This window comes from Ursus americanus, chromosome 21, assembly GCF_024610735.1.
Source record: "Ursus americanus isolate L20-20 chromosome 21, mUrsAme1.1.p, whole genome shotgun sequence".
In the NCBI taxonomy this organism is placed as follows: domain Eukaryota; kingdom Metazoa; phylum Chordata; class Mammalia; order Carnivora; family Ursidae; genus Ursus; species Ursus americanus.
In genome coordinates, this window is record NC_142147.1 from 58,129,710 (window position 1) to 58,144,813 (window position 15,104).

The 15,104-nt window shown below is 47.0% G+C and overlaps 1 protein-coding gene across 1 annotated transcript in view; it reads right to left on the reverse strand.

Moving 5' to 3' along the window:
• The window catches only part of LOC123776963 (uncharacterized), a 31,299-nt gene extending 25,255 nt beyond the window's left edge, over positions 1-6,044 (reverse strand). Inside the window, exons 1-2 of the mRNA XM_087853259.1 lie at positions 5,907-6,044; positions 3,031-3,157 (exon numbers count right to left, since the gene is read on the reverse strand). Of these exons, the coding sequence (XP_087709385.1) occupies positions 3,031-3,157; positions 5,907-5,939 (160 nt within the window). The 5' untranslated portion in view covers positions 5,940-6,044. The remainder of the gene's footprint in view (positions 1-3,030; positions 3,158-5,906) is intronic.
• Positions 6,045-15,104: the final 9,060 nt, after the last annotated feature.

The window sequence follows — 15,104 nt, forward strand, 5'->3', positions numbered from 1 at the left end:
TATTACCCCTAAACTGGGTATCATGGAACCACCAAACAGTAGAATTCAGAAGTCCACAAACTGTCAACAGTAAAGAAGGAAAGACAGAAGTGGGGTGTGGCCATAGCAATGGGACCAAACTCAGGTTGAAAAAACAAAGGTGCCCAGTATGATCTCAACACAGTGCGATACCACACCTTTCCCAGCTGCCGTCCACCAGAAACAGGCTCCCCATGAGATCACCTGGTTACTTCTGGAGCATGTCCATGCTATGATACACAAAGGACTCTTCCCTGTAAGCCCTCCTGAGCAACTACAGGGTACCAGGACGATACCAATACTGTAGGAAAACAGGCCAAGTGAACCGCCAGCACTGTCCTACAGCGACTCAGGACACAACAAAGAAAAACATCCTATGTGACTGATGTCAGCAGGATGGTAGAAAAGCAGAAATCATCCCTCACCCCAACAAAAGAAATCAATTCTACAGCTGTCTATGAGTGGCTTAGCCTGGAAGTGCTCAAGGGCCCATTAACACTGACTAGAACACAGCAGACCATAAAAGAGGGCACAAGCACACAGAAAAGTCGGCTGGAGACTCCACTGGCAGAGCCGTGTGTGATGGGTGGGAAATAAGGGCTGGGGCTATCTCCGCCAGCCACAGGGTGGGTGCGACTGCAGTCCCCGCTCAGCAGAGCCTCCAGCTTCCTGCTCCACAGAGGACACCGGCATCTTCTGCCATCAAGTTAACCAGTGTCTGAAGCCAAAGCAATTTGAGAAAGAAGATCAAGCTGAAGGCAGCACACCTGTCATTTCAAACTAAACTACAAAGCTATAGTTTTTAAAACAATAGGGTACTGGCATAGAAACAGACCAGTGGAATGGAATAAAGAGCCCAGAAGCAAAGCTACACATGTATGGACGACTAATCTTTGACAATGAGGCCAAGAATCAACACTGGGGAAAGAATAACCTCTTTCATGCTGCTGTGAACTCAATATCCAAATGAAAAACCAGGGATCCTGGATCCCTATCTTCCAGCACTGAAGGAAATGAACTTAAAATTGACTAATGACTTAGAGATACGATCTCAAACCCTGAAATTCCTAGAAAAACACAGGGAAAAGCCTCCTTAACCTTACTCCTGACAGTGATTTTTTGAAAAGGACATCTAAAGCATACACAACAAAAGCAAAAACTAACAAATACCACCATACCCCATTGAAAAGTTGCGCCAGAGGCGATGAAACACGCGAGACAGTGAAAAGGATGTACAAGTGACTAACACGTGCTCACAATCACGAATCCTCCGGGAGATGAAAACCAAAACCACAAGATATCACCTCCTACCTGTTACAATGGCTATTACCAAAGGACAAGAGGCAACAGGTTGGTCAGGATGTGCAGAAAAAAATAACATGTGAATACTGCTGCTGGGAATGTAAGCGGGGAATTCACTATGGAAAATATTAGGAGACCCACCAAAAACTGAAAATAAAACTACCATATAGTCCACCACGGCCATTTCTAGTATGTATCCGAAGGAAACGAATCAGTATCTCCACAACGTATCTGAACATGAGTATCCGCTGCAGTATTGCTCACATAGCCAATACACGGAAACATCAGTAAGTCTGTGAGTGTTTATACTGACAAACGGGGGGCACGTGGCCTACTCAGTCCACAGAGCATGCAAGTCTTGATCTCAGGGTAGTGGATTTAAGCCCCATACTGGGTACGGACTCTATATGAAAAGAGAGAGAGAGAGAGAATAAAAAAACAAACTGTAACTAAATAGAGAAATAAATAAATACAGTGACAAAGAACATTTAGTACACACACAACATGCAGGAATATTCAGCCATAAACACGAAGGCAACACTACAATGACCACGAAACAGACGAATCTGAGAAACACCATGCTAAGTCAAATGAGCCACACAGCAAAACACAAACCCTGTACGTGGATACAGGGTACAAACCCACTTATGTGGATACTTATTAAGACAAGAAGTCAGTCAAACTTAGAGAAACAGAAAGTAGAATGCCAGAAGCTATAAACTGAGGGAAATGGGGAGCTGCTGGTCAGGGGTACACACTAACATTTACAAGGTAAGTCCTGAGGATCTAATATACAGCATGTTGACTGCAGTTGATAATATTCTATCGTACGCTTGAAATTTGCTATTGGAGTAGATACTAAGCTTTCGAACCACCACTAACAAAAAACGTAATTATGTCAAGCGATGTCGTGTTCAATGGGTTCATTTTGTCAATAATTTCATATGTAAGGGCACCTGGGTGGCCAGTCAGTTAAGCGTTCAACTCTTGGTTTCGGCCCATGTCTTGATGTCTGGGTGGAGAGACCAACCCCTGCCTCAGGATCCGAGCTCAGGGCAGAGTCACCATGGGTTTCTCTCTCCCTCTCCTCTTCCCCTTGGCTTGCGCACGCTCTCTCTCTCTCAAATAAATAAATAAATCTAAAAAAAGTTTCCTAATGTGTATCAAATCGTTATGCACTCTAATTTCAATAATATAATTTTATTTGTCAATCATACCTCAACAAAGCTCATGGGAGGGGGGCAGGTGGTAAAGATGTAAACACTACAAAAAGAACCATACAGGACAGTCTTGAGAAGTAACCCATGGTCCACTTAAGTAGTAAACATGACAATGCACAGCAAGGCACAAGGAAACGTCACCTACATGAAGGGTTCAAAACCCGGGCCACAGAAATGGCAAGGATCTGAACACACGGACCAAGCCAAGAAGAGGGCAAGCAAGGTGCACTCCATCAGCCTCACTGCATGACTACTGACCTCCAATCTTACCCTATCAAGGCTACGCATGGAGGGTGCTGGGGCTGCAGGCCTGAGAAAAGGACACACCAACAAATCAGTTAGCGACAACATCGACTACCCAGAAAGCTGGGGAAGCGAGCAGTGCCCACAGTCCACACGAGAGAAAGACAAACCATCCCCTGGAAAATGGAGGAGGGGGACGCCGAATACAGAGTCTAGTCCAGGTCAATGGGAACCGTGAGGGACTTACCCAGCGAGGATATAAGGGTAAAGTTCTCCAGCATCACATGGTGGTACAGCTGTCTCTGAGCCTCATCAAGAAGCCTCCATTCCTTCCAGGAGAAGTACACGGCAACGTCCTCAAAGGTCACACCACACTACCATGAAAGGAAAAGTTGGCAGCCTGAGCATTATTTCTGACAACCCACAATCCAACCCCCACACATCCACCCAGTCTCCCCTGCCACCCCAGCTCCCCACCTCAGAATAAATACCAGGTCCCCGTGCCTCTAATGCTGCTCTCCTCTCACCTTCCCATCAACCACTGTGTTCAGTCCACAGCAGTAACAGGCAGGGGGACACACAGATGCAATCTAAGCTCTCGGTTTGGCCTGCAAGGTCCCATTCCTACCCCATGATATTCCCGGGGAGTCTCCCAGACTGTGCCCTCAAGACGGACAATTATAGGCCCTGCTCTGCCAGAAAGCCTTCAATACCAGGGCTCTGAGGCCCTTAGCTCACACTTCCTCTCCATGTGTACGGGATTCTGTAGACTGTACCTCTCTCACGTCTTCAGACCCCACAGATGAACTCCACACCTTCCTGCTCCACACCGAAGGATTCTCCCTTGACTCACACTTGTACTTGTCACATGACACCCAAGGGATGTTTGACAAACTCAAACAGGTTCCAGTCCCAGTACTTTCATGGATCCCAATTGAGGGAAAGCCTCAAATGCTACTTAGAAGCCCTCCTCACCTCCCTGTAATTCTCCCTTCCGTAACAGACACTCCCAAGCACTGTTCACTTACGACACTCACGGACCCTCTTCTATATCTGTGCTGTCCATACTGTCCCTCAACAATCAGAAGGTACCACTTTCCACTGAACCTTTGTGAAAACCCCAGCGTGAAAGGTCTCCTTGCCCAGCACAGTGAATCACAAATGACAACTGCCCCAGACCTATTCCAGCAGCAAGACTTTGAAACACTCCAAACACTATAAAAACTCAGCCCAAATTTCTGTTCAAACCCTACACCACCGAATAAAGAGCATCCCCAGACTCTCAAATGCTCCTGGGCAGGGAGCACCGGCATGCCTCAGTGGGTTAAGGGTCTGACTCCTGCTCTTAGCTCAGGTTTTGATCAGCATCCTGAGTTCAAGCCCCATGTTAGACTCTACACTGGGTGTGGAGACTACTGGGGGGGGCGGGGAAACAACCACCTCCTAGGTGTCCTAGCTATCTCTTGTCCCATCATTCCATGCAAGGCTTGTCCATGTATCTGCCAGATCATTCTTTCTCCTTCACCACCTGTGTTGGCAATGCCCAGCCAATCCAACCAGGTGCTGAACAAGAGAACCACTCGAGCACACTTTATCGAGACCCTCCGACCTACTAATAGCATTGCCACGATACTCTGCATTCCCTTCCTAAATGTGATCCAAATCTCCACCCTGGTCTACACAATAGCCATTGTTTTTCTAACTCTCCATCCTGAATCTTTCCCCCAGTTTTCCAAAATTTCCTGTCCAGCTGCCCACCTTCTGCTATCACCCACACTTCTCTGAAACGTCAGAGATCGTGAACAATGTCAAAACAACTTAGGTATCCCCATGCACAATCAACCTACTGATAACTTCCATCCGGATGATGGGAGCTTCCATCTCTTTGGCTGCTAGGACCTGTGAAAACTGAGAATGGGAAACCTCACCGAAATGGAGGCAGAGGTTGCAGCTGGGAGACTGCTCAGACACTAGTACCATGATGAACTGCAGTTCCACGAGGAACAGACGGACTTGACCTTATACTGCCACAGTACCTCACTACCCCTGACCCAAAAAGACAGGCTTTCCTGATCACCCCACCCAACAGCTCACCCAATGGGAAGCCACGGTTCTTCGAACTCCCAGTTTACTCCAATGGACTTGGAGTCTGTAACAGCCTTCAAAACTTTGCCCTCTTCCCCTTAAGAAATCCTACCTCTCCTTTGTACTCCTGTCCTACTGTTTGGCCTAAGCTTGTGTGTTCTGAATTGCAGTTTCTTTCATTCCCAAATAAACCCATTTTTTGTGGGTAAAATAACTGCCCGTTTTTGTTTCACGTTTAAGGTTCAGACACCAAAAGCCCTGAGGTTTTCCCTGACTCCCCCCTTTCTCTTGTCATCTGCAACACCCACAATTTGGTTTAGCTCTTCTCAAAAATGGACCATAATTCAACCAATTCTCCAACAGCCACAGTGGTCATTCTACTCCAACTCTAACACTGAAGCGCCCCGGTGACTCAGTCCCTTGAGGGCCCCACCCTTGGGTTTGGTTCAGGTGAGGATCACCGCATGTAGCCCGAGTTGGTCTCCTCTCTCAGCCGGCGTCGGCTGGGATTCTCTACCTCTCCTACCCCCCGACGCGCGCGTACTCTCTCCAGGTCAAATAAATAAAATAGCTTTTAAAAAATAAGTAAATAACATCCACTTTGCAACTCCCTCCTCCTGCGCTCCCTGCCTCCTCGCTCACCCCCGCCGCGGGTTCTCGTCTCTGCGGCTGGGGAAAGCCTATTGACACCTGGCTTAGACCACCTCTCGTTACCGCCATGAGACACGGACTGCTCAGGCAGCGAGGGGACAGGCCTCGCTGGCCGCGCCGCACCTTGCTCCTGACACAAGGCCGGGAGACGTGCTGTTCCCCGCTGGGGGCGCAGACCGCCTCCAGCCTCTGCCCCAGCCGGCCCCTCAGCCCGGAGCCCGTCCCGCAGCCAGCACGCCGGCGCTCACACACGGGCCCCCGCCCGCCGGCGCCTCCCTGTGCCGGACAACGGGGCCTGGGCCGCAGGGACGCGAGCAGGCGCCCCGCCTCGGGCCTTTCGGGTCTGCGTGGGGGGACGGCGGGGAGGGCGGGGAGGCGAGCGTTTACCTGAGCCGGGTCCCTGGGAGCGGCCGCCGCCATCGGATTCGGTGGGCCGGCAGCGGGGCCGGAAGGGAACGGACACCCGTACTCAACGGTGTGCGGCGAGGACAGCGCCCCCCCCCCCCCGCCCCGTCTTTGCGATCAGTCACCCAAATCCTGAATCCTCTCTGGAACCGTAGCGATAAACCAACGCAACAGGTAGCAAAAGTACCTACGGGGCTTGAGGCCGTAGTCGCGCCCCCACAGGACGCGCTCCTTTAGAAATGCCGCGTCTTGTTCCCTCATTGGCTCCGCGCTGTGTTCTGGGGGCGGAGGCTCTTCCCGGTGATGTGACTCCTAGAGCTCTGGCAGTCGCCCTCAGGGGGTCCTGCGCCCTGGAGTACGTGGGCTTTGTTCACTTGGCATCCTGAGGTTTGGTGTAAAGAACTGTTGGCACCCAGGGGAACCGGCTTTGCTCCTTAAAGCTGGAGAAGAGCCCTAATTTCAAACTCTATGACTCTCTGCTTCCAAAGGAGAAGACTATTTTAGATGCTCCCAAATCCTTTTACTGAAATAGTTAAACTTTTCCGTACAGAAGTTCAGAAATAAATGAGATCTTATATAGCTGCAAAGATGTTGCTGTTCCTCAAATGTTTGCATCCTGAAACATTAGGGTCAGTTTCCTAAGTTTCAGTAGTACTGGTTGGGAACTATAGATTAGTTCCTTTTAAGCAACCAAATATTCAACCAATCACACTGTAAAGGTCTGTTGGTTTTATTCAGTGATTTGAATTGGGCAGTATCCCATCTAGCAAGCAGAAGGCAGCTCCAAAGTGCTACAGAAAGGGAAAGGTTTTTAAAGGTAGGACAGGAATATCATAAGCAGAAAAAATGATAGTGTCAGGTGAGGTCAGCTTATTGTCGGGACAAGAATCTTATTAGGGGAATGCCTCACCTTTTGGGTGACAGGGCCCATCAATGTGGCCTATTACCTTTTTGGTGCTGACCAGAAAAATCCTGACTGAGCAGTGGAAACTGAATTTCTGGGGGAGGTTGAAAGTGCAATGAACTTAGGTATTATGCCCTGGTTTTGTGACATGGCCTAGGGAAGTGACTCTGTTTGGGGTCCCTGGTTTCCTTTTTCACACCCTATGCAGCGTGGTGACATAAATAGAGGACGGGAGGAGGGATGGTAGGCCACCTAGATTATGGGGACAATGATGAGGTCAGCCTCTGGTTCCACACTAAACCTCTCTTGCCTGTAGAGTGATTGTGTCCCATCTATGAAGGAACACTTTTGTCCACATATTTCTTACTTCATATTTGCAGATATACTAATTTCCTTTTAAGAGTCTGATATCACCTCAAACACAGAGCAACTTAACCGATGCTGGTTTTTGTTCCAAACACATTGCCATTTTCAGTTGGAACATGTGTGCAAAGGGAGAATCTGAACCCTGAAATAAAGGATTATCTGAACCCAATGAGCTCATCTTCTTGCTAGGAAGTGACCCTTCTTTCTTCAGGAATTGGCAGTAGTGTTGCTTTAGGAATTGAAGTTATCTCAGAAAACTGTGGTGAAATGCACATTTCAGATGTTTAAAGACAGTGGCAGAAATAGCTATGGGGAAATCCATATTCCATCTCCCTACACATCACTAAAGGCTAAAAAAACAGTTATAGGTTCATAGACCTTTTAGGAGAAGGTTTAGCAAATCTGAGAAAAGATAGAATCAAACAGATCATTCACTGTTCTAGACCAATGTGCCTGACACTGTGAGGCTTTCATCTCCAAAATGTGATTTTTTTCATTCCTGAAAACATTGAGCTTGCTACTATCAACCTTAACAATAAAAAGCCAGGGTTTTTGTTTTGTTTTGTTTTTTTACAAGCACACTGAGTTTATTCTGGAATAACACTGGAATTTCAACTTGGGATAAGCACACTATGGCAAACCAGGACAATTCAAAGAGACAAAGGAAAGTCAGTTTTTATTAGGTCTTAGAAGATTGAGAAGGATAACTTTGAATAAAGTGTCCTTGAAACACAGGAGATTGAGTCATGGCAGTGTTTCATTGGCTGCATACCAAGGTTAGTGTGTCCTTGACTGGGCAAGGAGGGGCCATCCTTTCTTCTGTTAAAAGCAGGAGATTAAAATCCTCCCCAGGAAAGTGCCCTCGTTTGTCAAGATAAAAATTATCTTCCTTCCTCCTGCTGATCTGCAGTTCCTACCAGTGTGTACCCTGTGCTTCCTTAATCCATTTGCAATGAGTTCTCTCTTCCGATCTTCACACTACTTTAGAGAGATTTAAAAGAGGACATTTAGGGTACCAAAGAACGAAGCATTTCTACCAATAACCTAGCTTCTGGAAGGGAAGGTAGATACAATTAAATGTCCTTATAATCTGCAGCCTCCAAGAAGTTCCCAACCATCTTAATGTTAACACCTTGCTAGAGGGGAAAACAACCTTAACTTGACAATGGCAAGGCCTCTGGTATCCTGTGAATCTTCTTTAATATATGAAAGTATTTTCTCAACCTCCCTGTTTCCTTACCTCCCCCAACCCCAAAGTATATAATCAGCCACCCCTCACAACCCAGGGCAGCAGCTCTTTCTGCCCAAGGGTCCTGTCCCCGTGCTGTAATAAACTACCAATTTTGCACCAAAGACGCCTCAAGAATTCTTTCTTGGTCGTCGGCTGCGGACTCCACCCCACTGAACCTCACCTAGATTCCACAACCTCATCAAAATGACAGGAAAATTGAAATGTCATGTTTATTCACTCTTCTACCAAATATGCATTGGGGTTTTCAGGAACTTTGGTAGATGCATGGGGGAAATACAGGCATAAGGCAAGCAATCCTGCCTTCACGTGGTGTTTTTTTAGGTTCAGGAAAACACAGGAACCACGAAAGCAGAAATACTAAGTTATATTGCATATTAGATTGTAGCAGGAGCAATGGAACAAGGCGAGGTGATTTTGCGAAAAGGGGATTGGATGGACTATCGCACTGGGCTGTAAGGAAGCGCTCCTTATAAGAGCACCACTGAACAAGAATGAGTCCTGCCAGTTTTAATTTTTATTAATTCTGTTAAAGACAAAGTGAGTTTCATTTAAATTTCAAAGAGCTTATTTCAGCAAACATGAAAACTGAAGGAGGGGAAGAGCTTTTGCCAACAAAAAAATGGAAGCAAAGCAAACAAGTTATATGATTGGCTATGGCTTAAGGAATTGCCTTATTTGGGAAAGCCTAGGTAGCTGTTTGTGATTGGGTGAATCACTGTTTGGGATTCTTTGGTTCCATGTCTTACCCTTGAGACTTTTAAAAGAATTTGCTGGAGGTTAGGTTTCAGTTTGCCTATGTAGGTGGTAGGGCATTGGAGCCTCGTGGGTCTAATGTCCTGCTTGTTGATTTCAGTTGGAAGCAAAAAAAGCAGGTGGAGAGTGACTTTGAGTGGGGTCTTCCACAGTGGAGACCCTGGGACTCCAGCCCTTTAAGCCTTTAGCGTGCTTGGCTCACCACAGTGACACTCAGTGGGTGTCCATGAGAACCTTTCACTCTGCTGCTCATCACAGTCCGAAGGTCTACAGCCTCCCTCTACTGGAGTCTGGAGGGAGGCAGCCTGGCCTTCCCTAAAGAACCTGTTTTCATGGTTTCATCTCTGCACTGACCTCTCCATCAGTTTCATCCCAACTCATGAGAAATGCTCATTCTCAGCCCACAAGACAGACCTACTGACTCAGGGACTTTGGGGGTAGCCACAGAATTGAGTGTTTTAAGAAGCCTCGGGTGAGATAGATACACAGTAAAACATTGCATCTGCTCGCTGTGCTTCCTGTGGACAGGGCACCTGATACTCTTCTGATTCACACCAATCTGCTCGACAGCGGCAGGATCTCATAACCTAGGCAGCAAAATTTATCAGCACACACTCGTTTCCTTCATTAAAAAAGGAAAGTCTAGAACATCGGATTTTCTATTGTTTATTAACAGATACTACTCCTTTGTGAACACAGAAAATAAAAAGCCACTAATCACTCTGATGTGAACAAAGAAAAAGAGAAAAAATTAAAGTTCCTTACAACTTACACCCCACTGACAAGTACTTGGGACAGGCAGGGTGACCTTCTTCCAGGAACTCCACTCACTCAATTTCAGTATTTTCTAAAGGAAAAAGACAACCTTAGCTTGACCTTAGCCAGAACTCCAGGATCCTGTAAGTCTATTTACCATATGCATATCCCTTTGGAAGCTTCCTTTAGTTCTACCCATCCCCCCCCCCAGGTATACAAGAGCAATTATTCTCTAAACAAATAGCCCACAGATACACATCTGAAGGGTCTCAATTAAGGTTTTAGTAGATGACCTTGACCTGACAACAACTACCATCCGTGCAGCCACTATCCCTACTCCCTCCCAACTGGAAATAACATAATCAGTCACCTCTCACAATCCCAGTGCAGCTCTGACCACAGGTCCCGTGCCTGCGCTTTAATAACCCACCTTTGTCTCATGGAGACATCTCAAGAATTTTTTCCTGACGGTGTGATCCCTCACCCCGTTTCTTCTCTTCTCTTTTCTTTTCTTTTCTTTTCAATATTTTATTTATTTGACAGAGAGCACAAGCAAGGGGAGCGGCAGGAAGAGGGAGAAGCAGGCAGAGGGAGAAGCAGGCTCCTCATTGAGCAAGGAGATGGATGCGGGGCTCCATCCCATTAAGGCAGATCCTTAACTGACTGAGCCACCAGGTGCCCCTCACCCCAACATTTCACATCAACTCTACCTCGTGCAGAAAAGCAATTATTTGCAGTATGGTATCCTTTTAAAATTGCTTTGGCACATGGAAGAGTTGCTGTGTGTGTATGAGGGGCTCTGTGTTCAAATATTTTCCTATGTTATCAAAACCCAAGTTTGTTTGCACACTGCTCCAAAAATGATACTCAAGAGACAAGTACTGACTGGAAAGATATATGAGCTTTAATCAGGAGACCAGCCACGTGGAGAGAAGGCGGGCCATTGTACAAAGGCCAACTCCAAAGTATCTGCCTCACCCAGGGGTTTTATTTTTTATTTTTTAAAGATTTTATTTATTTGAGAGAGAGTAAGCAAGAGAGAAAGAGAGAAAACAAGCTGGGGGAGAGGCAGAGGGAGAGAGAGAGAAACAGGCTCCCCACTGAGCAGGGAGCCTGATGCTGGGCTCATCGCAGGACCCTGGGATCATGAACTGAGCTGAAGGCAGACGCTTAACCAACTGAGCCACCCAGGTGCCCCACCCAGGGGTTTTTAGAGGAGTTTGGGGCAGTTAACCAGTAAAGGGCGTACAGTAGTCCTTAACACTTCTTGACTACATGCAGACTCTACGGTATTAGCTATAGATGCTATCACAGCACTGGGAGGTTGTACAAGGGGTCTGGTTCCTTAGTGCCTAGGGGTCATGCAAGAGGGTCTGTTCTGTTTTGTGTCATGCAGAATGCTCAGCTCTTTCTAGGAGAGAAAACATGACCTATAGATGAACAGAGAAAGGTTAATAAATCATAGAAGCTAAGGGTGCTTCTTTAACCTTAAGATTACTAGGTTGGCCCAAGGGCCCAGGGTGCCTCTACCCATACGTACTGTTTTTCTTAGTACTTAAAGAGGACCTTGGCTGCCCCTATTTTGACCTCAAACTTTCTAGTTGGATTCTTTTCACCTCGTCTATTGACTCAGATGGAAGACCTCGATGGCAAAACATCCCCTGATAGGAAACAAAACTACCCCCTCAAGCACTTAGGATTGCCCTGAGCCACCAAGACCCTACCCATGATTGACTCCCGGACAATGATCTATTTGACTTTCACTGCCTACCTGCTTGTAGCCACCCACCCTTGGCCGATATTTTCCTTATGTAAACCTGAAACTACTTTTGTCTCTTTGGAGTATTCTTTGAGAGGTTAGTCTAGTGTCTTCTCTGCATTGGCCTTGCTGAGAGAGATTCCTTCCCTGTTCACCACCACCTCTTCCTCTGCCTTTGGATTTTTTTTTTTTTTAAGATTTTATTTATTTATCTGACAGAGAGACAGACAGCCAGCGAGAGAGGGAACGCAGGCAGGGGGAGTGGGAGAGGAAGAAGCAGGCTCCCAGCGGAGGAGCCTGATGCGGGCCTCGATCCCACAACACCGGGATCACGCCCTGAGCTGAAGGCAGACACTTAACGACTGCGGCACCCAGGCGCCCCCTGCCTTTGGATTTTGTCACTAGGGAGCAGCCAAACCTAGTTTGTTTGGGACCCTCAGGTTAGGTGCTCTTGCATCCCTGTGCCCCGACAGTACAACAAAGTCATAATCAGTATGGGACAGGTGGTGCTTGGTAGGGATATATAGATAGGGGGCTCCATGATCAGGCTCACAGAAATCCACAAAATGTGGAGGTGTAAGGAAACCAGAGTTAAGGGAACATTCCAGACCACCCCGCCCCAGGTATCTGAGGGAGAAGTCTTACTTCTGACAGTCTCCTGTGATCAACAGAAAATAACCAAACCCTAAAAGAAGTAAGCCACTAAAGATGTTATCAGTAGTCCTTAATCAGAGGTGCTGCCAGTAGAGAAGTCAAAAAGATTTAAGTTCTCCGGTTGGCTTTCTACGAAAGACCAACCCTAAAAGCCCTTAGTGGCAACCCTGCTGGGACCCCTCTCACTCCTGAGAACTTTTTCTGTATTCTTGCTTAATAAACTTCTATCACTTTACTCACTCTCCCTCGTCCACAAGATCCATTCTTCGATTCTGTGAGACAAGAACCTCGCTCTACCGCTTCAATAATTTGTTGACCAACCGGCTCTCAGGTTTTTTTCCCTTAAGATTATCATGGACAATCTAATCCACCGAATTTAGTCCAGATTTCTACACCCCATCACCGCTAGGAGGCACCAGAGTGGCCATGCTGCTGTTGGAGGAAGGAAGGACTCACCCGTGTACTGTGCTGAGTCCCTGAGGGGCCTACCAGGTCTAGAATGGTCCTTAAGGCAATGCCTTAAGGATCAGCAGTGGGAACACAGGCTCCAGAGGAAGTATGGTAACTCAGCCCAGAGGCTCCTTCCTAAATCTTCTACCCAGGATGCTGACTCCCTCCAGGTATCTTCTCTGTCCCTGAGCCACCCCTGCCCTCCTGTCTGGTGCCAAGGTCCTCGGGAGACCCTACCCCGATCTCCACATGCTCAGCCCCTTTCTCACTGACTCCCCAAGATGCCATCGTGCTCACACTAGAGTCCGGAGAAGAAAAGGCCTCTGCAGTTCCAATACTAGCACCAGACCTGGGTATACTCTTCATTGTGAGTGAAGATGTACCCCTTCTGGCCTTCCTTTTTCCCCCTTTCTTCCTCTCCTTTCCTCTCTCTTCCCTTTTTTTCTTCCTTTCTCTCTTCCTCTCCTCTTCCCTTTTCTTCTTTTTTCTTCCTTCCCTCTCCTCTCCCCTTTCTCTTTCTCCCTCCCTTCCCTCCCTTTCTCTCCTCTTCCTTTCTTTCCTCTTCCTTTCTTTCCCTCCCTTTCCTTTTTTCCCCTTCCTTCCTCTTTTCTTTTTTCTCTCTCCCTCCCTCCCTTCCTCTCTCCTTTTCTCTCCCTTACTTCTTCTTTTTACTTTCTTCGTCCCTCCCTTTCTTCCTTTTCTTTCCTTCCTTCTTTTCTTGAAAAATAAAAACACTAGTAACTTAAATGAATTTATTTTAACCCATTGGCATTACAGCCCACGCATTAAAGGCAGTCTTAAAGAGATTTACACTGGCTGTCTCCCTCTCCTCCCCTCTCTTGCACAGCTGGCAATAGTCAGTGCCAAACTTCTAGAGTCCCAGAACTAGTGCACCATAAGTGATATGGCTCCCTGCGGCAGCCACTAAGCTCTAGGTGAGAGGAGCTGAGACCTGTCAGAGCCCAGGTGGCAGCTTCAGGTTGAACTGGGAAACCTGACCTTCCTGTGCATCTCCCAGCCTGAAACTACAAAGGATCTTTCTGACATGCAAGCCCTTGAGTGGAAGGGCTGCCCCTTGGCATGGAGGCTGAAAGTGGATCAGGTCAAAAGGGATAGTTCAAATGAAAGGCCAAAGTCACCACCTAGAAGTAACATCAAAAACTGCACCAACACTGATCCCAGATCTATTCTGAGACAGGCTCTGCCCTACCTGGCTCCCAGTCCTTTCAGGATAGGAAGTGGCCAGAAATGACCCCAGCATTCACCCCCTCCCCAGGCCCAGCAGGCTTCCCCTGAGACAGCTGTCTGGAAACACAGCCCAAGGCTGTGGTGAGATGCACAGAATGTAGACTCCTTTGGGGACCAGCAGTCAACTATTAAAAAAAGAAAAGGAAGGAGACTGGTGGCTCAGTTGGTTAAGTGTCTGCCTTTGGCTCAGGTATGATCACAGGGCCTTGAGATCTAGACCCCCATCTGGATCCCTGCTCAGCAGAGTCCCTGCTTCTCCCTCTGCCACTGCCCCCACTTGTGCTGTCAAATAAATAAATAAATAAATAAATAAATAAATAAATGAAATAAAATAAAATAAAATCTTAAAGAGAGAGAGAGAAGGAAATCACATGGAGGATGGCACTCCAGGGTGAGTTCTTTCAATGTACTGGGTGGGATGGGAGAAAGCAACTCTGAACCTGGTGGGTGTGCCTAACAACGTTGTCACTATCAGGGTGAGGCCAGACAGATTTTTAGTCACTCATCAGGGTGTTCAGGGATGTCCCTCCCCTCTGGCCTGTTGGGATTAGTCTCCTGCCTTTGGGGCTCCTGCAGACCTCCAGCCAGCTCACAGCTCCCACAGTGAACGGTTTTCCACCAAACACCCATATATAGTTATTCAGCACCTTTTCTGAGAATATCCCACTCTCACAATGGGAGAATTTACACTCTGGAAACTGGCAAACACTACAGAGCAGGGATGGATTTTTGTTTTTCTGAATGCCTGGACTTAAGAAAATGATGACATAATGGAATGAATGAATGTACCCTAGACTTAAACATGTGAGGTGTTTTGGTCCATGACAATGGGTAGGCCACAAAAATCTGAGGTAGTTAATGAAGTAATAGCCTTTTAGTATTACCATGACACCATAGAGAAAAATGTCACACCGTGTGCAAATGAGGAAAATTCCAACGTGTACCTTTGTTGTATGCGTGTCTTATTTGTAATTGAAAAGGGAACTAGCCATTATTCACATCAAAGAAAATAGGCAAATGATACGAACAGAAAATGTA